Below are 23,587 nucleotides of genomic sequence, written 5' to 3'. Positions count from 1 at the left end.
TTCAAAAACTAAACAGCTACAAAGAACTACAAAAATGGCCGAGTGCCAATGTTTTTTTCACACTGAGCATGTGCGAACGCTCCAACGCGCACGTGCAGCGTTGCCGGCAGGAAAAAAACAAATTTAAATAGTACCCGCCCCCTCCCACTTACAAAATCGGCGCGAGTGTAGGCTCCGCCCCCCTGGGCGCCGCGCCAAGCAGACAAGGAGCTGCAGAACGCTCCAGAATCGCTCGTTTTTTTTCCGGCGCCGTTTTAGGCGCGAAAAAACGGGCGCCCAGCTCGGAGGGGCGCCAGTTTTTTAATTATGTAGAAACTTGGGCCCAATAATTCCAACATAAATGGTCAGTTTTTTTCTAAATTAGTGCTGAGGGAGCACCGCATTAAGGGAGCATTGTAGCTGAGGGAGCACTGCACTGTTGGAGGTGCCGTCTTTCGGATGAAACATCAAACCCAGGCCCCGTCTGCGCTCTCAAGTGGACGTAAACGATCCCATTTCGAAGAAGAGCAGGGGAGTTATCCCAGGATCCTGGCCAATATCAATCCCTCAATCAACATAACAAAAAAACAGATTATCTGGTCATTATCACATTGCTGTTTGCGGGAGCTTGCTTATGCACAAATTGGCTGCCGCGTTTCCCACATTACAAGTGACTACACTCCAAAAATACTTAATTGGCTGTAAAGTGCTTTGAGACGTCCGATAGTCATGAAAGGCACTATATAAATCCAAATCTTTTATTCTTTGTAATAGCTGCAAATACATTGGCACTTTGCAACCCATAGATTATGGCCTAAAAATATGAAATGAAACATGGCTCCTGCTCCATCAGAAGAAAATTACCCCTCATTATCCTACATATGTTATATATAAAAATACCTATTAAGTGCTATTCCTCAGCTAAAGGCAGGGACGTGGCTGACTTTTCTCAGACATCTATTAAAAGGTTCAATCCGGTAAGGGAGTTTCACTCTCTTATTGTTCCTCCTTCCAGCTGACAAACTAGCTGAGCTGGTTTTAATGTACCCTTTCTCCTTCAAGTGCACTCAGTTGCAAAGCACATTTGTCCAACATGCTTTCCCATCAGATCAGTATCAGAATGTTCCATTTGTCAGATTCACAAATTTCAATGTATCTACAATTAACAAGTCTGTTTTTAATTATGAAGATTTTATTCAGGTGCAAACAGGCAGCAGTCAACTGAATATTTGGGATCAAATCCAAGCCGCAATGGGCATTCCCATTTAACTATCTAAATAAATAAAAGTTAGGTGATTATTGGTCATTATTGTAACCAGTAACAGGCAACATAACAGGCTAACAGAAAACAGAGAGTCGGGATAAATGGTTCATTCTCAGGTTGGCAATCAGTAACTAGTGGGGTGCTGCAGGGATCAGTACTGGGACCCCAACTATTTACAATCTATATTAACGACTTGGAAGAAGGGACCGAGTGTAACGTAGCCAAGTTTGCTGACGATACAAAGATGGGAGGAAAAGCAATGTGAGGAGGACACACAAAATCTGCAAAAGGACATAGACAGGCTAAGTGAGTGGGCAAAAATTTGGCAGATGGAGTACAATGTTGGAAAGTGTGAGGTCATGCACTTTGACAGAAAAAAAAAATCAAGGAACAAGTTATTATTTAAATGGAGAAAGATTACAAAGTGTTGCAGTACAGCGGGACCTGGGGGTACTTGTGCATGAAACAGAAAAGGTTAGTATGCAGGTACAGCAAGTGATCAGGAAGGCCAACGGAATCTTGGCCTTTATTGCAAAGGGGATGGAGTATAAAAGCAGGGAAGTCTTGCTGCAGTTGTACAGGGTATTGCTGAGGCCACACCTGGAATACTGTGTGCAGTTTTGGTTTCCATATTTATGAAAGGATATACTTGCTTTGAAGGCAGTTCAGAGAAGGTTCACCTGGTTGATTCTGGAGCTGACTTATGAGGAAAGGTTGAGTAGGTTGGGCCTCTACTCATTAGAATTAAGAAGAATGAGAGGTGATCTTATCAAAACGTGTAAGATTATGAGGGGGCTCGACAAGGTGGATGCAGAGAGGTGGTTTCCACTGATAGGGGAGACTAGACTAGAACTTGAGGGCATAATCTTAGAATAAGGGGCTGCCCATTTAAAACAGAGATGAGGAGAAATTTCTTCTCTCAGAGGGTTGTAAATCTGTGGAATTTGCTGCCTCCGAAAGCTGTCGATATTGAATAAATTTAAGACAGAAATAGACAGTTTCTTAATTGATAAGGGAATAAGGGGTAATGGGGAGCGGGCAGGGAAGTGGACCCGAGTCCATGATCAGATCAGTCATGATCATATTAAATGGCGGAGCAGGCTCGAGGGGCCGTATGGCCTACTCCTGCTCCTATTTCTTATGTTCCTATTTCAGATTGCTCATCGTCTTTCAAAAATAACACAAAATTTGCAGAACTTTAGTCAAAAAAAGACCATGGGCCAGATTTTGCTGGACTGGGGCATCTCAACGTGTTCTTGCACGTTTAGATTTTTAAAAAAATTTACCCACAAAGTTGCTGGAAGCGTGAGCTGATAACGGTGCAGCAAGGGCAACATGGTGAATGACAGGACAAACAGTGCATCTCTTTAACCAATGAGATTAAAGGATTGGAGAAATAAATAGAATAAGGACTGAGAAGGCAGGTGAATTCAGTATCAAATCAGGTAGAGAAAGAGAGAGAGAGAGAGAGAGAGAAAGAAAGAAAGATTGGATTAAGAGAGAAAAAGAGAAAAAAAAAGACAAAGGAAAATAAAAATAAAAATGACATTTTTAAAAACTAAAACAATTCACTTATAATTGTTCACTTTCTGGGCAAGAGATGTTGATTGACATGTTCATTATTAATGACTGTACTAAAAGGGTTCTTATGCTGCGAATTACTAGACAACTTTCGATGGCAAGTTTAATAGGCAATTCATGTGCAAATACAGCAATTTCATGAAAATTATGCAAAGCTAACAGTGGAACGGCACAAATCGGCAAGCAACTTGTGGCGATTTGCAATTCACAGGGTATCTCTTCCTCACCGTTATTTTTTCAGCAAAATCTGACCCCATCTTTCTGCACATTTACAGATAATATGCATGAATTCAGATCCATTATCTACCATCATGGAGCTATTTACAGTCTATACGTGTGGCATAATACCTCCTTCTGTAAACTGAAATTTAATGAGCTTATTTTAAGGGAATTTTTCCATACATATTTTAAGATATACTTCTTCCTCCTTAGACAGTCCCTCGTATCGAGGATGACTTGCTCCCACACCAAAAACGGATGAGTTCACAGGTGTTTCAATGAAGGACCTGACATTCCAGGTTCCCAACTATATATGCCTGTGTGTTTTTTTTTAAAACGTGTAGTGACCGTTGCACACCAGCCACCACACAGGCTTGACAGAGCTGTGTCTTGTTCCAGTGGCAAGGATTAACCAAAATGACTGGAGACCAGCTCTGCTTCGCCCCGACATCGCTGTTCGCCGCCTCTCCTGCTGTACCTGCCCACGCTCCAATCAGCGACCTTGATTTTGGTGACGTCCAATCCACTCGCCCTCCTGCACCATCTCATGCTGCTCCCTGAAGTGGCATGTCTCCATGCTGCTCCCGGGCTGCTGCACCTCCACTCCTTTTATGGCCCTGACCTGCGGCTGGTGGTTTCTCGCAGGTTGGGGCCTCCATGCTGCTCCCGGGCCGTCGCACCTCCGCTCCTTTTAAGGCCCGGCTGTAAGATATACTAACTTGTGGTTGACAGCTGGAACTGACTGTATTAACACAATATTGTCATAAAGGTGGAGGATCGGTGTTCAAACCCAAGGTTTGCTGAGTTTATTTTAAAGGAATCTTTCATAAAAATGTTAATATTCAACCTGGTTAGTATCAATGGATTCCAGTGTATTAAAACACTGCTGTCACAAAGGCTAAGGATGGAAAGGAGTCATCAAAACCTACAATTTCCCACTCCTAGTCTCATATGCCACCAACATGATACAGACTAGGATTGTGAACTATGCCTCATATTTCTCTTGATCTGTGTTGGTCCAGATCAGGAACAGAAAAAACAACTGTTGTAACCCCACTGCTGCCTTGGGTTAGACCAAAGATCAAACCTGGAGCCTCCAGGCCCGGATGGCTGAGTACAGTACCGTGCAGTCCATTTACCCACTCGGTCACTGGGAAATATTTAACTATATGTTTACAAGCCAGGTTAGATCCTTCTATTTAACTTAATCTCTCTTTTGCGATTGATTGTATGACTCAATGTTAATTTACCAAAAAATACCAAAATAATCAAAGATCACTTTGTTCACATTTGGGAGATCATATATGTGGAAATTATGTTAAATAAAGCAACATTTGCTTTGAAACCTGGCTTGGAAAGAGTAATTACTGTATAATTTTCAAAATTAATGGCCACTACGCGATGCTGAGTTTCTATTTATCATCTGAGCTTGTAATTTACCAATCACACTTTCTCAATCAGTTTCTCTGGCATTTCTCAAGATTCAAATATTCAGACATGAAGATTTGCATTTTTTTCACGCCTCTCATGAATTCAGGATGTCCCAAAGCGCTTTACAGCCAATTAAGTACTTTTGAATAGTAGTCACTGTTGTAATGTAGGAAATGCAGCAGCTCCCACAAACAGCAATGCAATAGTGACCAGACAATCTGTTTTTTTTTTAGTGATGTTGATTGAGGGATAAATATTGGCTGGGACACTGGGGATAACTCCCCTGCTCATCTTTGAAGAAAGAAATAATTGGAAGATTAGTACAACTTATGAAACCAGAACTATGTTTAGGATACACCACTACTGAAGTGAAAACGTTAATATTTAAGGCCAGTTTAATTCAACAAGTCTTGCTGTAGAAAGGTGCTTTTTCAGACTTACCTTGTAATGTTTGTAAACACTGTCCTGTTTTGATGTCCCAGATTTTCACTGTTGAATCTGCATTTCCAGACACGAGGGTGTTGTCCTTCAGTTCCATTCCACTTGTTAACGACTGATGTCCTGTTAATGTGTGAATACAATTCCCAGTCTCCACATCCCATACACGAATAGAGGTGTCAAGAGAACCGCTTACTACATGGATACCATCAAACTACAATGTTGAGGGGGAAAAGAAATAGACCATCTGCTTTTAGATGTGAGGGAAAACAGCACTAAATAGTTTTCAAAGTTTTCTAAATTACACCCTTTTGCTTTCATGAGGTCCTCCACCAGCCTGTCCTCGCCGCACAGCACTGCACCCCAGTCATCAAGATCCACGGCGCAGCCCTGGACCCCGTGGACCACTTCCCATATCTCGGGAGCCTCCTATCAACAAGAGCAGGCATCGACGACGAGATCCAACACCGCCTCCAGTGCACCAGTGCAGCCTTCGGCCGCCTGAGGAAAAGAGTATTTGAAGACCAGGCCCTCAAAATTGCCACCAAGCTCATGGTCTACAGGGCTGTAGTAATACCCACCCCCTCCTGTATGGCTCAGAGACATGGACCATGTACAGTAGGCATCTCAAGTCGCTGGAGAAATACCACCAACGATGTCTCCGCAGGATCCTACAAATCCCCTGGGAGGACAGGCGCACCAACATCAGCATCCTCGGCCAGACTAACATCCCCAGCATTGAAGCACTGACCACACTCGATCAGCTCCATTGGGCAGGCCACATAGTTCGCATGCCAGACACGAGACTCCCAAAGCAAGTGCTCTACGCGGAGCTCCTTCACGACAAACGAGCCAAAGGTGGGCAGCGGAAACGTTACAAGGACGCCCTCAAAGCCTTCCTGATAAAGTGTGACATCCCCACTGACATCTGGGAGTCCCTGGCCAAAGACCGCCATAAGTGGAGTGCACGCATCCAGGAAGACGCTGAGCACCTCGAGTCTCAACACCAAGAGCGTGCAGAAATCAAGTGCAGGTAGCGGAAAGAGCATGCGGCAAACCAGTCCCACCCACCCCTTCCCTCAACGACTATTTGTCCCACCTACGACAGAGTCTGCGGCTCTCGCATTGGACTGTTCAGCCACCAAAGAACTCACTTCAGGAGTGGAAGCCAGTCGTCTTCGATTCCGAGGGACTGCCTATGATGATGATTGTAGTGAGTGCTGTTCTGTACCATATACTGTATCAATAGTGTAAAGGGCAAGGAGGGGGAGGAACTCCTGAAATGTGTACATGAGAACTTTCATGATCAGTGTGTTGCCAGCCCAATGAGGAAGGAAGCAGTGGGGGATCTAGTTTTGGGGATGAAGTAGGGCAAGTGGAGCTTGTTTCAGTGGGAGAGCATTTGGGGAACAGTGATCATGATATCGTCAGGTTTAGAATAGTTATGGAAAAGGGCAAGATACAATCAAGTGCAAAAATACTTAATTGGAGGAGGGCGAACTACAGATAATTAAAAGGGATTTGGCCCAAATGGATTGGAATCAAAAATTGGTAGGCAAAAAACAGTAATTCAACAATGGGAGGACTTGAAAGTGGAGTTGATTCAGGTACAGAGTAGACACATTCCTATGAGGGGAAAGGAAGGGCATCCAATGCTGGAACTCTCTGGAAGACTAAAGATATAGAGGTTACAATGAGACAGAAAAATTAGGCTCATGACAAATGTAAGGTTGATAATACAGCAGAGAACCAAGTTGAATATAGAAAATAGAGGAGATCTAAAAAAGGGACTATGAGGGGCAAGGAGAGAGTATGAGAATAGATTAGTGGTTAATATAAAAAGGATCCCAAAAGTCTTTTATAAACACAAATAGTAAAAAAGTAGTCAGTCAAAGGAAGGGTGGGGCCGATTAGGGACCAAAAATGATTGTCTTGGAGGAAGAGGGCATAGCTGAGGTATTAAATGAGTACTTTGCATCTGTCTTTACTAGAGAAGAGGATGCTGCCAATGTAGCAGTAAAGGAAGAGGCAGTAGCGATATTGGATAGGATAAAAATAAAGAGAATTTACTTAAAAGGTTCGCAATCCTCAACGTACAAAAGTGACCTGGTTGGGATGGGATGCATTCTAGATTACTGAGGGGAGTAAAGGTGGAAATTGCAGAGGCTTTGGCCATAATCTTCCACTCCTTCTTGGACATCAGGGTGGTGTCAGAGGATTGGAGGTTTGCAAATGTTACACCCCTGCTTAAAAAAGGGGAGTGGGAAAAACTACAGGCCAGACAGCCCAATGTCGGTGGTGGGGAAACTTCGAGTCAATATTCCGGGACAAAATTAATCGGCACTTGAAAAAGTATGGGCGAATAAATGAAAGTCACTTAACAGATCTGCAAAAGGCAAATTGTGTTTGATTAACTTGATTGATTTCTTTGTTGAACTAATGGAGAGGGTTGAGGAGAGAAGTGCAGTTCATGTTGTGTATATGGACTTTCAAAATGCATTTGATAAAGTACCAGATAGTAGACTTGTTGGCAAAATTGAAGTCCCTGGAATTAAAGGGACAGTGGCAGTATGGATACAAAATTGGCTAAGGGACAGAAAGCAGAGTAGTGATGAATGGCTGCTTTTCAGACTGGAAGGAGGTATACAGTGGCGTTCCCCAAGGATTGGTATTGGGACCACTGCTCTTTTTGATATATGTTAATGATTAGGACTTGGGTACACAGGGCATTATTTCAAAGTTCGCAGATGTTACAAAACTCAAATGTAGTAAACAATGAGGAGGAGAGTAACAGACTTCAGGAGGACAAAGACAGGCTGGTGAAATGGGAAGATACGTGGCAATGAAAATTTAATGCAGAGAAGTATGAAGTGATGCATTTTGGTAGGAAGAATGAGATGCAGCAATCTAAACTAAATGGTACAATTTTAAAGGGGTACAGAGAGACCTGGAGATGCATGTACACAAATATTTAAAGGTGGCAGGACAAGTTGAGAAGGGTGTTAAAAAAAAACATATGGCTTTATTAATAGAGGAATAGAGTACAAAAGTGAGGAAGCTATGCTACATCTTTGTAAATCACTGGGTTGGCCTCAGCTGAAGTATTATGTTCAATTCTGGGCACCATACTTTAGGAAGGATGACAAGGCCTTGGAGATGGTGCAGAAGAGATTTACAACAATGGTACCAGGGATGAGGGACTTCAGTTATGTGGAGAGATGAGAGAAACTGAGGTTGTTCTCCTTAGAACAGAGAAGACTAAGAGATGATTTGATAGAAACATAGAAAATAGGTACAGGAGCAGGCCATTCAGCCCTTCGAGCCTGCACCACCATTCAATAAGATCATGACGGATCATTCACCCCAGTGCCCCTTTCCTGCTTTCTCTCCATACCCCTTGATCCCTTTAGCCGTAAGGGCCATATCTAACTTCCTCTTGAATATATCCAGTGAACTGGCATCAACAACTCTCTGCGGTAGGGAAGTCCACAGGTTAACAACTCTCCGAGTGAAGAAGTTTCTCCTCACCTCGGTCCTAAATGGCTTACCCCTTATCCTTAGACTGTGTCCCCTGGTTCTGGACTTCCCCAACATCGGGAACATTCTTCCTGCATCTAACCTGTCCAGTCCCGTCAGAATTTTATATGTTTCTATGAGATCCCCCCTCATCCTTCTAAACTCCAGTGAATACAGGCCCAGTCGATCCGGTCTCTCCTCATATGTCAGTCATGCCATTCCGGGAATCAGTCTGGTGAACCTTCGCTGCACTCCCTCAATAGCAAGAACGTTCTTCCTCAGATTAGGAGACCAAAACTGAACACAATATTCCAGGTGAGGCCTCACCAAGGCCCTGTACAACTGCAGTAAAACCTCCCTGCTCCTGTACTCAAATCCCCTAGTTATGAAGGCCAACATACCATTTGCCTTCTTCACCACCTGCTCTACCTGCATGCCAACTTTCAATGACTAATGTACCATGACACCCAGGTCTCGTTGCACCTCCCCTTTTCCTAATCTGCCGCTATTCAGATAATATTCTGCCTTCGTGGTTTTGCCACCAAAATGGATAACCTCACATTTATCCACATTATACTGCATCTGCCATGCATTTGCCCACTCACCTAACCTGTCCAAGTCACCCTGCAGCCTCTTAGCGTCCTCCTCACAGCTCACATCGCCACCCAGCTTAGTGTCATCTGCAAACTTGGAGATATTATACTCAATTCCTTCATCTAAATCATTAATGTATATTGTAAATAGCTGGGGTCCCAGCACTGAGCCCTGCGGCACCCCACTAGTCACTGCCTTCCATTCTGAAAAGGACCCGTTTATCCCGACTCTCTGCTTCCTGTCTGCCAACCAGTTCTCTATCTATGTCAGTACATTAGAGGTCTTCAAATTAATGAATGATTTTGGTAAGAGTAAATAAATAAAAAAACTGTTTCCAATGACAGAAGGGTCAGTAACCAGAGGACACAGATTTAAGGTAATTGGTAAAAGAACCAGAGACGACATGAGGAAACATTTTTTTTTTTAAAAACAGTGAGTTGTTGTGATCTAGAATGCACTGCCTGAAAGGTTGGTGGGAGCAGATTCAACAGTAACATTCAAAAGAGAACTGGATAAATACTTGAAGGGGGAAAAAAAAATTACAGGGCTATGGGGAAAGAACAGCATGGGATTCATTGGATAGTTTTACCAAAGAGCAAGGACAGACACGATGGGCCAAATGGCCTCCTTCTGGGCTGTATCATTCTATGATTCATTAGCACTCAGTAGCCAAAACCTTCCTCACTTAACTGCCCACTTTGGATTGTTGTGCAGTTTCCAGTAGGCCAACTGATAGAGACAGCAGCTGCATCAAACAATTTGGGATAAATTACGCACTGATGTGGCAGACAGAATGTCCAACTCAAAAGGAGGAGTGGAGACTGATCCTGAAAACTCTAAGGGAGGCGCAGCAGAATCCGAGGGTTTTCAGTTCAAGAATCGGAGAACCCAGAGCTGAGGGAGCGCAAATGTCAGGGAGAGAAGTAAAAACATCTAAACTTACATCAGCACAAGGGAAGGAGCTGATTGGTGAGTAGCTGCTGAGAGTTCTTTTCCCCTGGATCAGATCAAGGACAAATCTTAAGTTTATTTCTGGTAAGTTTAGATAGTAATCAAGCTTAAGTAGATATAAATAATCTAGACTAAGATATGGCACATCAGGTTGTGACTCTGGACTGCAGTATGCGGGAATCTGTCGATAGTGAGACTGTCCTGAGTGAACACATCTGCAGTAGACGTCTCCGTCTCGAATCTCTCCGGCTCAGTGTCATTGAGCTGGAGACAAGATGATACATTTGGAAGGGGGAGGAGTATCTGGACAGTTTGCTCCAGACTTCGGTCACACCCTATAGAGAAAGGTACAGTTTCAGAACAGGGTTGGTGTGACCGATATAGTGCAGAATAAGGAGAGATAAAGAACGAGGATTCGCAGAAACTAATCTTATTTAACAGGTATAATGTACTTGCTACTGGTGAGGATAAGGAAGACGACTACGAAAGGACAGCCAGAATGCGGAAAATGGCATCTTGGAGCAGGAGGCTGTTCGGGGGCCGGGGGGGGGGGGGGGGGGGGAAAAGGAGAGAAGCGGGAGGAGCGAAAGAGTAATGTATTAGTGTAGGGGATTCAATAATTAGGGGAACACATAGCATCCATTGAGAGCAAGATCAAGAGTCCCACATGGTATGTTGCTTATCTGACGCCAGGGTGAGGGACATCTCGAATGGGCTTGAAAGAATATTGGAGAGGGAGGGCAGGCTCCAGTTACTGTGGTCCATGTTGTGACCAACGACATAGGGAAGAGTAGTAGTCAAGAGATCCTGTTTGGGACGCACCAGGAACTAGGAGCTAAATTAAAGAACAGGATCTCAAGGGTTATAATCTCTGGATTATTACCTGAGCCATGTGCAAATTGGTGTAGGGATAAGCAGATTAGGGAGGCAAACAAGTGGCTGAAGGAGTGGTGTGGGAAAGAGGGGTTCCATTTCATGGGACACTGGCACCAGTATTGGGACAGGAAGGAACTATACCATTGTGACAGGCTGGGACCAGCGAAAATGATAAATAGGGGTCTTTAAACTAGCAAATGGGTGGGGGGGGGGGGCAAGGAAAGAGAGAAAGAGTCTCAGGTGGAAAATGTAGCATAAATAATAATTCAAAAACAAACAAAAGGGAAGAGAATAGAGTAACAATCAGAAATTGTACTTTAGGCACGACAAGAGAAAACTAAAAGATGGAAAATGATTAAACCAGGTGTGTGGCCCAAATAAGCATTCTTTATGCACAGAGTATAAGGAACAAATTGAATGAACTGCAGGTGCAAATTCAACTTGGAGTGTATGACATTACTGAGACATGGAGGTCAAGACTGGGAACTAAATATACCAGGTTATAAGGTCTACGGGAAAGATAGGAAAATGGTAGAAGGAGGAGTAGCCTTAGTGATCAAAGATGAAATCACTTTAATGATGAGAGGATATATCGAGAGGTAAGCAGGCAGTGGAAACTTTAAAGGTAGAATTAAGAAACAGGAAAGGATTTAAGACTGTGGTGGGAGTTGTACAGGTCCCCTGGTAGCAGCTGTTAAGTGCTAAATTGTATAAATGTAGAGATTCGACAAGCATATAGCAAAGGCAGAATGGTTTTAATGGGGGATTTTAACATTCATAGATTGGAATAAGCAGACCAGCCATCAGAAAATTAGTGAATTTTTCAAGTATATCCAGAATAGTTTTCTGCAACAATATGTCCTCGAACCAACAAGGGGGCATGTCATATTAGATTTAGTAATGAGCCAGATTTAGTTAACAGCCTAATGTATACATTTATCTAATAGCAATCTAATAATATGATCAAGCTCAATGCAGTGTTTGAAAGGGAGAAACGCGAAACAGCTAAGATTTTAGATTTAGGCAAGGCTGACTTAATTGCGATGAGACAGAGACTGTTCACAGTAAACTGGGTAGATCTGTTAATGGGTAAAATGACAGAAGATCAGAGGGAGGTGTTCAAAAAAGAATTTAATGTGATGCAGAACCAGTTTATATCCCTAAGGGGCAAGAGCTCTACTTGTCCAAGAAAACAGCCATGGACGACTAAAGAAGTAATAAACACAAAACTAAAAGAAAAAGCACACAAATATACAAAAACAGCACAGATCCTGATGAATGGGAAAGATACAAAGAACAGCAAAGTGTGACAAAACAGATAGTAAGAGCTACAAAAAGGGAATGTGAAAAGAAATCTACAAGGGATATCAAAATCAACACAAAAGTTTTAAACAATTATATTAGGATAAAGAGGGCGGTCAGGAGCAATGTTGGCCCCTTGAAAACCGATAACAGTGATATTGTCAATGATAATAAGGAAATGGCGGACACTTTGAATAATTATCTTGCGTCAGTATTTACAGTAGACAAGAGGATAGCATGCCGGAAATCCTAAGGAAACTAATATTGAATCAGGAACAGGATCTCAACAAAATTAACGTAAGCAAAATAACAATAAAGAAGAAAATAATGGCACTAAAGAGTGACAAATCCCCAGGACTATAACCTTCTGAAGTTCTCTCGATTCAGGAACTATTCCTTTAGATAGGAAAATTGCGCAAGTCACTCTGCTATTTAAGAATAGTGAGAGGGGGAAACCAGGGAATTATAGACCAGTTAACCTAACATCTGTTGTCAGGAAATTACTGCAGTCAATAATTAAGGACGGAGTGAATATTTTGAAGAGGTGACTATGGAGGTTATTTATATGGACTTCGAGAAGGCATTTGATAAAGTCCCTCATAAGAGACTGTTAACTAAGGTTGAAGCCCATGGAATTGAAGGCAAATTATTGACCTCGTTAGGAAATTGGCTGAGTTGCAGGAGACAGAGTAGGGATAATGGGCAGGTACTCAAATTGGCAGGATGTGACTAGTGGTGTCCCACAGTGACCTGTGTTGAGGACCTCAACTAGTCACTGTATTTATTGATGACTTACATGATGGCATACAAAGCCACATATCCAAATCAGACGATGACACAAAGATGACAGAGCAAATGACACTGTAGGCAGTGTAGATGATAGCATAAAATTACAAAGGGATATTAATAGATTAGGTAAATGGGCAAATCTGTGGCAAATGGATTTCAATGTAGGCAAATGTGAGGTCATCCACTTTGGACCTAAAAAGGATAGAACAGGGTACTTTCTAAATTTTGACAAGCTATAAACAGTGGAGGTCCAAAGAGATTTGGGATTCCAAGTAGATAGATCATTAAAATGTCATGAACAGGTACAGAAAATAATCAAAAAGTCTAATGGAATGCCGTCCTTCATATCTAGAGGACTAGAATACAAGGGGGTAGAAGTTGCGCTGCAGCTATATAAAGCCCTGGTTGGACTACACCTGGAGTACTGTGAGCAGTTCTGGGCACCACACCTTAGGAAGGATATACTGGCCTTGGAGGCAGTGCAGCATAGGTTTACCAGAATGATACCCGGAATCCAATAGTTAAATGACAAGGAGAGATTAGACAAACTAGGGTTGTCTTCCCTGGAATTTAGAAAACTTGATTGCAGTTTTCCTGACATTGAGGGGAACAGATAGGGTAGGTAGTTGGGGTTGGGGAGTCTAGGACTCGGGGACAAGGGTTAACGAGGATGATTGGAGACCTGCTCTGCTGCACGGACCTAGTGCGCACGCATATCGCAGTGCATATCTGCAACATCGTGGGCCACCCTGACCTGCGAAAGGATACCACCGCAGGTCAGGAGTATAAAAGAGCATACCACTACAACTTCTAGCGAGAGTCGTTCCAAGTATACGACAACTTCGAGGTGGCCAACTAACTGGGTGACATCATCAAGGCCCAGGTCGCCGTTTAGAGCGTGAGCAGGAACATTAGTGGGGCCCAGGTACAGCAGAGGAGCGGGAAGGTCAGAGCGGATGAGTGGCAAGAGATCATGGCAGAGGTGCGGTGGATGATTGAGGCTGAGAAGCGGCGAGAGATCAAGGCAGAAATGCGGCGGATGATCGGGGTGGAGGAGCGGTGTGAGATCGTGGCGGAGATTCGGTGAGTGATCGTGGTGGAGGTGCGGCGAATGTTTGTATGGAAAATAGGGTGTAAACAGCACACTTCCATTGGAGTTTAGTTCAAACCCACCAATAGCCATTCCAGCCAAAATTATGCCCAAACGATCTAGACAACTGGCTTCAACTGATTCCATGGGAGCATCAGACAAACATTGTTAAGACATACAATGCAAATCTGGCTTTACTAGCGCACAGTGGCTTATGATTTACACACAGACTATAACTGTAGTCTTTCAACAATCTCTGCATTTTTTAAAATTAGGTTTGCTACATCAAGTAATAAAGATAGTTCTGGCTTTACCTACTATCGTGGAACATTTTACAACACTAGGGATGTAAATTTACATACAAAAAGCATAGCAAATAAATACATAAATGAAATATGGAAAAGTCTGATCCATAATAAATCAAAAGCAAGTTATTTCAGCCCCCTCCATGGATCGGTCACACCACACAGAGTTAGGAAAAGCTCAATTATATATCTGCAATGTAGAATGTAGGCTGCTAGTTATGCTCCATTAAAACACTGCTCGTATTACTTATTTTAGTAGAAGCATACATTTCTTTATTAGTACCAGCACATGATAAAGCAAGTTCTGAAAATAGTTCTGGGTGTTTCCTGGAGCCAGAATATCCAAAAAGAACCCAACCTTGGTTAATCATAGAAATTTACAGCAAGGAAGGAGGCCATTTCGGCCCATCGTTTGCGCGCCGGCCGACCAAGAGCTATCCAGCCTAATCCCACTTTCCGTAGCCCTGTAGGTTACGGCACTTTAAGTGCATATCCAAGTATATTTTAAATATGGTGAGGGTTTCTAACTTTACCACCCTTTCAGGCAGTGAGTTCCAGACCCCTACCACCCTCTGGATGAAGACATTTCCCTTCATATCCCCTCTAAACCATCCCCCCCCCCATTACTTTAAATTTATGCCCCTGGCTGTTGACCCCTCTGCCAAGGGAAACAGGGCCTTCCTATCCACTCTATCCAGGCCCCTCATAATTTTATACACCTCAATCAGGTCTCCCCTTAGCCTCCAAAGAAAACAGACCCAGCATCTCCGATCTTTCCTCAGCCAAAATTCTCCAGTCCAGGCAACATTCTTGTAAATCTCCTCTGCACCCTTTCAATCACATCTTTCTTATGGTGACCAGAACGTCATGCAGTACTCCAGCTGCAGCCTAACCAGTGCTTTATACAGTTCAAGCATAACCACCTTGCTTTTGTATTCCATGCCTCGACTTATAAAGGCAAGTATTCCATATGCCTTCTTACCCACCTTATCTACCTGGCCTGCTACCTTCAGGGATCTGTGGACCTGCACTCCAAGGTCCCTCTGTTCCTCTACACTTTTCAGTGTTGTACCATTTAATGTGTATTCCTTTGCCTTGTTAGACCTCCCCAAATGCATTACCTCATTTATTGCCATTGTTCTGCCCACCTGACCAGTACATTGATATCTTCCTGCAGTCCGCAGCTTTCTTCTTCATCATCAACCACACAGCCTATTTTAGTGCCATCTGCAAACTTCTTAATCATACCCCCAACATTCAAGTCCAAGTCATTTAATATATACCACTGATACACACACTACTGTGGTCTTTCTGTGTGACCTCAGCATGAATAATTAGCTAGTTGTTCAACCACCATTTACAAAGTTATATGAAGTGCATGGTTTGATGCCAGAAAAGAACACTCAGCACACATATTTGTACCATGCTGGATTGTTGGTTCAAACAGAACTTGGAAGCAGCATTTTCATACTGGTACCAAAAGCATCATCATGAAGCGGCGTATGAAAAAAAATCTGTAGGGATGGGACCAGGTTGAGCGGATGAGGTTGGGGCTAGAAACTGGTAATTTGATTGCTATTTTTTGCTCTGTATTTCATAATCGGCCAGAAAACCTCAGCCTCTACATGGAAGTCTAGCCTCAAAGGCAAGATCAGGAACGCTCCATGCAAGGGCCTGTTGCCAAGCACTTGCAACCTACATGGAACAATAAAGCGCCTGCCTGTCTGCTGTCAGTTTTATGAAAATGGTGAGCCATGCACTGCCAAGTGTAACATGACATCACGTGCTGAATATTAGTCATCAAATTCCTCCCATGTCATGTACATATTTGAAATGTCTTAGCACATAAAAAGGTTTTGAAAGCAAAAATGTTACAAACAATTATTCCAGTCTCTTACCTGTAATGAATAGACCCTGTTGGTGTGTCCCTGAAGGGTATGTAGACAGGTTTCTGTTTCAGGGTCCCACACCTTAACCATGAAATCATATGCCCCACTAACAACTCTTCGTCCATCGTATTGTACACATCGCACTGCTGCAACGTGACCCATCAACACATGTAAACACTGTCCTGTTTCAATGTCCCAGACACGAAGAGTAGCATCTCGAGACCCACTCACAACTCTGTAATGTTAAACAAGGGCCATGGAATTAGGGGTACGTTAACCAGAGAGAGATTAATGTTAGTTTGCTTCAAATTATAAGCCATTTGTTAGCGAAATATCCTCCCAATTGCATGTTTACTTATTAATACAATTTGGAATGTCTTCAGGAATATTGTCAATTCAGTAAGTGGAAGCATAATCCTACCGATTTTCATGGAGGTGCATGCAGCGCACAGTAGACGTATGACCATATAGCGTGTGAATACATTCGCCAGAATCTGCATTCCATACTTTCAACGTCCGGTCAGTGGATCCACTGATGATGATATTGCCTCTCATCTGGGATGACCACACACCACCCGTATGTCCTACTAATGTTCTTAAACACTGCAAATAAATGGGAAATAAAAGAAATGAAATAGCTGTTACAGAAAACCCAATATATGCACATCCCAGAGTCCTGAAAGCTGATCCTCCAATCTCTTGGCCAAGTATGGTATGAAACAGTTTACTAGCTGTTATAAATCTGTGTCTCTGTTATCATTTCCTTTTGAATGCAAAAGATTTGAAAAGTCTTAAAAGTTTTTCTTAAAAGCAGGTAATTTGGATAAGTGCCGTTGATGGCCAAGTATGGTTCCCCAACTTGCATATTTCAACTGTGTTACTTTTAGGAAGGATTTAAGTTAAGCAGCTTGAAAAAAAACACAGAACCGGTTCACTTCTTAATATTCTCAAATTCTGAAATCTGAAACACAGGCAGTGTTCTCACTGAAATCCAAACACATATTCAATGTGCAAAAACATGGCAGATTCTCATAATCCGAAGTAAATGCCAACACTGCTGAAGGCAGTTTTGTTCAATATGGTTTATTTATGTACTAAGATACTTGTAATGAGAACAGAAAAGTTTCCACAGGAAAATAATAATAAACTGCTTTATTTGATCTCATACCATTAAACCAGCTAAATCTTTAGAATTATTATATTCACCTGACTTAATTAAACATTTGGATTTTTGAAGGCTGGTTACAAGAACAAAATTGGTATTAAAACTTGGTTTCAAAATATGAAATAATGAAAGCACACCTTATGCCCTTTCCACATTTGTTACTCTTGGGCAACAAGAATTTGAACCATTTTTCTGTCATTTCTGTTCCCAAAGAGAGGAACTCTGGTTAGACATTCAGATTAATACACTGCAGTTCTGCACATTAGTCTGCCCCTCAGTTTAAATTCTGATATTGGACAACAGGAGAACGAGGAGAGAGAATTGAAGACAATTCATTAAACTGTAGGCTGTTGCTTCCATACTACTGACTGATCATCCCATCTTAACAGCACACTTGTCAGGACCTTGATAAAAGACTTGTGCATTCTTGCTGTACAGTGATGACATCCATCATTTCTGGCATTCGAGAAATGCACGGTAAATGCTAGACTAGGTCACATGGGTCAATATCCATAGTAGCAGAGAGCTCTGAGGCAGCCACATGGAGTTAGTTATCATGATAGTAAATGTTCTCTAATCCCGACAGTGAAAATGTATCAAAATATCTTATTTTTCTAAAACTATACATCAAAATTCAGATTTGAAACAAACCTATATTTTAGTATATATTTAACTTGCTGACACATAGCATGCTTTAATCAAACAAGATTGTAGGGAGCTTTCAGATCAGAGGTGAATCCATTGGAAACAGCTGGCCAACAGTAAGAAACCTGAACTACTGAAGTTGATATTTAATGCAATTCAAATGAGCACTAACTTACTTTAGTGCATTGCACAATTTTGTTGCAGAGGCACCGAACAAAATGTATATTTCACATCACTGACATGATGGGGGTTCTTAAGCTGATTTTTATAATGGATATGAAGTCAGGAGATTGTGACCTTATTGTGCTCTATCGACCAGTCTAACCTCCTCCTACTCTTTCCCTGGCCCTATCATCAATGCTATTGTTAATGCAATTTGAGCTTGCATCCCATCTCTCCTGATGGCAGAGACTCAAACACTCAAATTGCTTTTGGTGCCTTGCCAAAATGGCCATTCTTATGTGTTAGCTTCCTATTTGATCAGATGGGCATCACAGCCAAATCTAATTTTAACCTCACCCAATACTCGAACAGAACACTTTCCAGCAGGAGCCACTGGATAGCAATTAGGAGTGGAAATCCTGGCTGATATTTTTCCCTAATCTAGGGGCGGAACTATGAAATTCAGAAATGAATGCGGAAACAATTTTCATAACAACTTATATTTATATAATGCCTTTAACATAGTAAAACATACCAAGGCGACTCACAGGAACATTATCAAACAAAATTTGATACCGAGCCACATAAGGAGATATTAGGGCAGGTGAGAGGTAGGTTTTAAAGGAGGGGTTCACTGTTATTCATTGCTCAGATCATCACAATCAGCACAAATACATTCAAAACATTTTCTGATAGTGACAAAATTGCATTAAATCCCCAGTGCCACGCAGCCGTCCCTTGACCGAGGGAGAAGCTGCAGCATGTTTCCAGATTGTTTAGTCAATGCTGATTGGTAACCAGAGAAAGCATCTGCTGGGAATCTCCACTTAAGATCAGGAACTCACAATGTCGATCAATCCCAGGAATCAGTACACCAACTTACTGTACTTCTGTGAAGACTTAATTTCAAATAGAGGTTTTCATTTTCCAATCCTAGGTCTTGCATTTCACAATTCATAGATATTTTGTGGAAATATTCTCAAAACTCTGCTCTCTCATTCAGTTCATAATAGCCTCAATAAAAAATGCTTCAATTGATCTGCAGTGAGATTATTTAAAAGTACATTATTCCCTTTTGTCCTTTTGTAATTATTTCATCCCAATCTCTTGTTCTTTTCAGTCTTGGCAAATTTTATTGTAGCAAGTTGTTTACTGATGGCCCTCAGCTCATCAGCCTGAATGCACAGAAACTACCAATTAAAACATTTCAATTTACAACAGATTTGAAATGGGCAAGTGTACTGCTTGAAGAAGAATACTGTAGGTTTAGATCAAAGGCGGCAAAAGTAATACTGCAAAATGTGTTCAGCATCTGCCTTTTACAAAAGGCAAAAAATGCACTGAATTTACTTTGGACAAAGAAAAGGAGGGTACAGGAAGCACAGTCATTAACCAGGTTGGAATATGCTGAAGACAAATGTCCTTTTGCTTCACGCACGTTTTCTTGACAGACAGGGTGTGACACCTTAAGCGACTCCTTAGTTACAATTAACAGGAAAGGAAACTAAATTTCTAAAATTATAATCGTTTGTGCCCCCTGTTCTAATTTTAACGTTTCATTTTTCTAAACAGCTTCCTATTGAAAATTCACAGGCTTAATAAGGGAGCAGGATATGGGTGGAACCGAAGAAACTCACCTTTCCTGTAACAGCTGACCACACTTTCAGTGTGTTGTCATCAGAGCCACTGACAATTCGGTTACCACAGAATTGTAGGCATGTGATCACATGATCGTCATGACCTTTTAGCACCTGCTGAGAAAGAACATCTTAAACTCAGAGCCAGGACAAATTGGGATTAACTGTCTCTCATTACAAAAGTAATACTCCCACAATTCTAATTTTTTCACCCCCGAAGACAGCAGGATTCTAGCAGCACCGGATGCTCAAATATATAGTCCATAGTGGCCATTCTTCATATGGGAGCCTATACAGCGAGTTGTCATAATCTAGTTGATCACAGACATGTCCAATTCTGTCCTCACCCCATCTCCACACGTGGATCCACTTTATGATTTAGCAGAAATTACATCGCAATAGGATTGCAGATCCTAGCTGATTTTGTTCCGCTTCCACCTCCCATTCCCAATACAAACCCAGAGAATTAGGCCAATTTTAGTGCGTCTATTGCTACTCCTGTTGAGATCAGCACAAAGCAGAGACTGAACCATGGAGATTCTTGGTTTGTATGGCTCAGTTCCACAGTGAGTTGCCAATTGTGCAGTCCAATTCGGTTTTTTTTGCTTTAAACATTTTTATTAAAAAAACATTTACATTTCTGATTCTCCTTTTCCATCAACACAAACTGCAGTTTGTGTTTTAGGGCAAGACTAAGGTTTACCTTTTACCAGATGACTTTTGGAATCTCAGATCAAAATTTACCATATGCTTCATCAATACTTTATACATCTTTAATCTACTAATACAAACTACCATACATTAGGAAATAATTCCCAAAATTTTAACTCCGAAATTCTCTGAGACCGTACCTTTGGGGTTTTTAGATCTCCAGAGCGCCAGTTTGTGTCTATTCTGTGCTGTCGGATGTAGGCACTTTTCCAAGGGCTGTGAGCAAAGCCTGGTTTGATCACTTTTCTCCTTTTGATGTATACAGGTTCATCAATTCCTGGAATAGAAAGATTTTATTTGCTAAAGCTTCTCAAAATAAAAAAAAAATAACAGTTTGCCTTTTAAAAGAAATATAAAATTCTGCATGTATGTTAGCATATTACTTCATTTAATTCTGTTTTCTCCCAGTATTAAAGAACCCAATCGCAGTATAAATACTTTAATGTTGCAAAGCTGCGAATACCAGCAGAAAGGTTTCTCTCCATAGCCTTACCTTCCTCTTTACATTTCTCTCTCCAAAGTAGGTTGTCTTCAGCCAGTATCCTCCAGTAGCGGCAGGTCTGTGCTGCCTGCAGCAGGTCCTTGGGATCCAGGAATGAGAGAACATACAGCGCCAGCTAAAATACATACAAGTTGAAACGAACTAGTTATTTTCTTTCTACAATGGTAAAGATTCCTCTCCAAAATGGCGGCTGTTAAAATAACAAAGTACAAAATAAACTGAACAAAAGCAGTTCAACAAAAGCAGGAAACTTCCGCTTTTATACACAGGGTTGTGTAAACATTTATTCATTCTGTCTTTACTGTACACACAATTGGGATCAGCAATTCATCGTTTAAAAGTCAGTGGCTTTCATTTGTGTCAATAAAGGCTTTTTAACGGAATTCTTGTCATTTCTGTATCACAGCATCACATTTTAGAAACTAAAACATTGCAATTTTGGTTAGCATTGCTTGTTAACACCTGAAATATTAAATTGAGTTAAGCAATTAGTAAAAAAAATCATCCAACTCTAGAAGGTATGTTTATCAGAGAAACTCAGAACCTCACCTCTTTTGGGAGGAGTGATATGAAATCTCGTTGGAACTGGGGTTCGATAACTTGCATCATGTGCTTTACTTGGGTCGGTTCACAGCTGTCAATTAATTCATCTAATGCAAGCAATCTTTCTGGTCCACTCCAACTCTAAAGAAAAAATAAATAAACACACATTTAGTTAAATCATACTTGGATGGGCAAAGTCTGTACAGTTGAACCTTCCTTATCCAGCACCCTCAGGACCTGGCCTGTGCCGAACAAGGGATTTTGCCGGATGAGGGGAGGTCGGCGCCAAGGGCAGGCCTCAAGTGCTGGAGAGCCACGAAGTGTCGGCGCGGCCTCAAAGCCAGGGTGGAGGTCGGCCGCATTCTGCGCATGCGCCCCCGGAATCATGCCGGACAAGGGATGGTGCCTGATAAGGGAGTCCTGGATAAGGGAGATCCAATCTGTATGTGTAAATTGAATAAATTCTGCATGTGTAGCGGGGAGTGGAGGGGCAGAGCAGCAAGAAAGAGAGGAGGGCACACTACAGATAGATTGCGCTCATATTCTGTCTATGTTGTTTTAGTGGACACTTCTGCTCTATTTCTTTCTGCAATGCAGGAGGCTGTGAACAATTTTAAGGGATGCGTGGGAAAGCATTGAAGGTCATTATGACCCGAGAAAAGCAGATCAAGCTTTTGCCGCCTTGTTGCTTTTGACCTGAACAATTGAAAGAAGTCCTGTGGGCAGGAATAGGAAAGTATGTAGTTAGAGACAGGAGCATTCCCTACTTTTTTCTGAATATAGCACAGGGAAAATATGATAATGGGCTATAACATGCTGTGGCAGGGCATCTGAAGGCGTCTTGCACATTTGTTTTTTTAAAATTTTTGTATACCAAGTTGCTGAATGTTTGGGCAACGGGGACATGTTAATTTTCAGTGCCAGTGAGGTTAATTAACATTTATCATCTTGTTAAAAGGGTACTTAGAGTGAAATGGACAAGTATAGCATTTGGTGGTGAGTTTAGTACGTACCTACCACAAAAATACAGCAACTTCATTCCGTTCGATGCATTTCAATGGTGATATAGTAAGCAAGATGCCGTTTGCGAAGCTAATGGTGGAGCAGTGCATCTCAGACAATAATTTTGAATTTTCACGTTTAGCCTTGCATCTGCCCTTGCCTGAAGTGCTATAGCATTTGCACATAAATAATGAGTGCAGTTAGCCTCGCCGTTATTTTGACAGCAATTAAAGGCCAACGGAGGCGAAGAAAAACATCAAAAGGATATTAGTGTTAGAAAATTAGAAAATGAAAGCAATAAAGCTAAAGGTCTAAAAAAGTTGTAAAGGTCAATGGGCTCAATTTTGGCCAAGAGTTGCTCTGTTTTTTTTTTGGAGCAACTTGATTTTTCTGGAGTATCTTAAAAACCCCCATTTTGCACATTCAATTTGTGCCATTATGAGTGAGTTAGATAGGATTTTTTTTAGTTTAGATTTTTTTCTCAAAAGGGGGTGTTACCACCGACGCCAGTTTTGGCCTCTTTGGCCAGCTAATAGTTACTTCAACTCGACTTAGGCCAGCGTACGTGGCCACTTCAGAAAACCCTTGCGGAGAGTTAAGAAATCAGCGCAGGTACATCAGAGGCCATTCGGACTGGGATAGGGGCGGGAGGCCAGCAGAACTTAATGACATGACTAAATAAGCAGGCCACCCACGAGGTACCTGCACTCTGGAGTCTTATTTGAAGGAGCCACGGTCACACTTGCTCATTGTACACAGTACTCAGTTTCATCCTTTGTTATGAACGTATCAGTTGGCGAGGAGGTAACGAACAACTGCGTGAAAATGCAACGAACAGTTGGCATCCTGGAGGAGTTCGCAGAAGAGGACGATTGGGAGGCCTTCGTGGAGAGGCTCGACCAATACTTTGTGGCCGAGCTGGAAGGGGACGAGAATGCTGCTAAACAAAGGGGATCCTCCTTACTGTCTGTGGGGCAACAACCTATGGCCTCATGA

At 42.0% G+C, this 23,587-nt stretch overlaps 1 protein-coding gene across 9 annotated transcripts in view; it reads right to left on the bottom strand.

Moving 5' to 3' along the window:
• Positions 1–23,587, bottom strand: part of fbxw7 (F-box and WD repeat domain containing 7) — a 603,096-nt gene that overhangs the window by 3,601 nt on the left and 575,908 nt on the right. For 5 of the 9 annotated variants that reach the window (XM_070871441.1, XM_070871443.1, XM_070871438.1 and 2 more), the window contains 7 exons: positions 21,596–21,730; positions 21,038–21,161; positions 20,685–20,821; positions 19,834–19,950; positions 16,646–16,827; positions 16,234–16,459; positions 4,916–5,126 (listed from right to left, as the gene is read on the bottom strand). In XM_070871441.1, the coding sequence (XP_070727542.1) occupies positions 4,916–5,126; positions 16,234–16,459; positions 16,646–16,827; positions 19,834–19,950; positions 20,685–20,821; positions 21,038–21,161; positions 21,596–21,730 (1,132 nt within the window). The remainder of the gene's footprint in view (positions 1–4,915; positions 5,127–16,233; positions 16,460–16,645; positions 16,828–19,833; positions 19,951–20,684; positions 20,822–21,037; positions 21,162–21,595; positions 21,731–23,587) is intronic. The other 4 variants (XM_070871439.1, XM_070871440.1, XM_070871446.1 and 1 more) reach the window with 2 other exon arrangements.

This window comes from Pristiophorus japonicus, chromosome 2 (genome assembly GCF_044704955.1).
Source record: "Pristiophorus japonicus isolate sPriJap1 chromosome 2, sPriJap1.hap1, whole genome shotgun sequence".
In the NCBI taxonomy this organism is placed as follows: domain Eukaryota; kingdom Metazoa; phylum Chordata; class Chondrichthyes; family Pristiophoridae; genus Pristiophorus; species Pristiophorus japonicus.
This window is presented reverse-complemented; position numbering and strand designations above follow the sequence as displayed.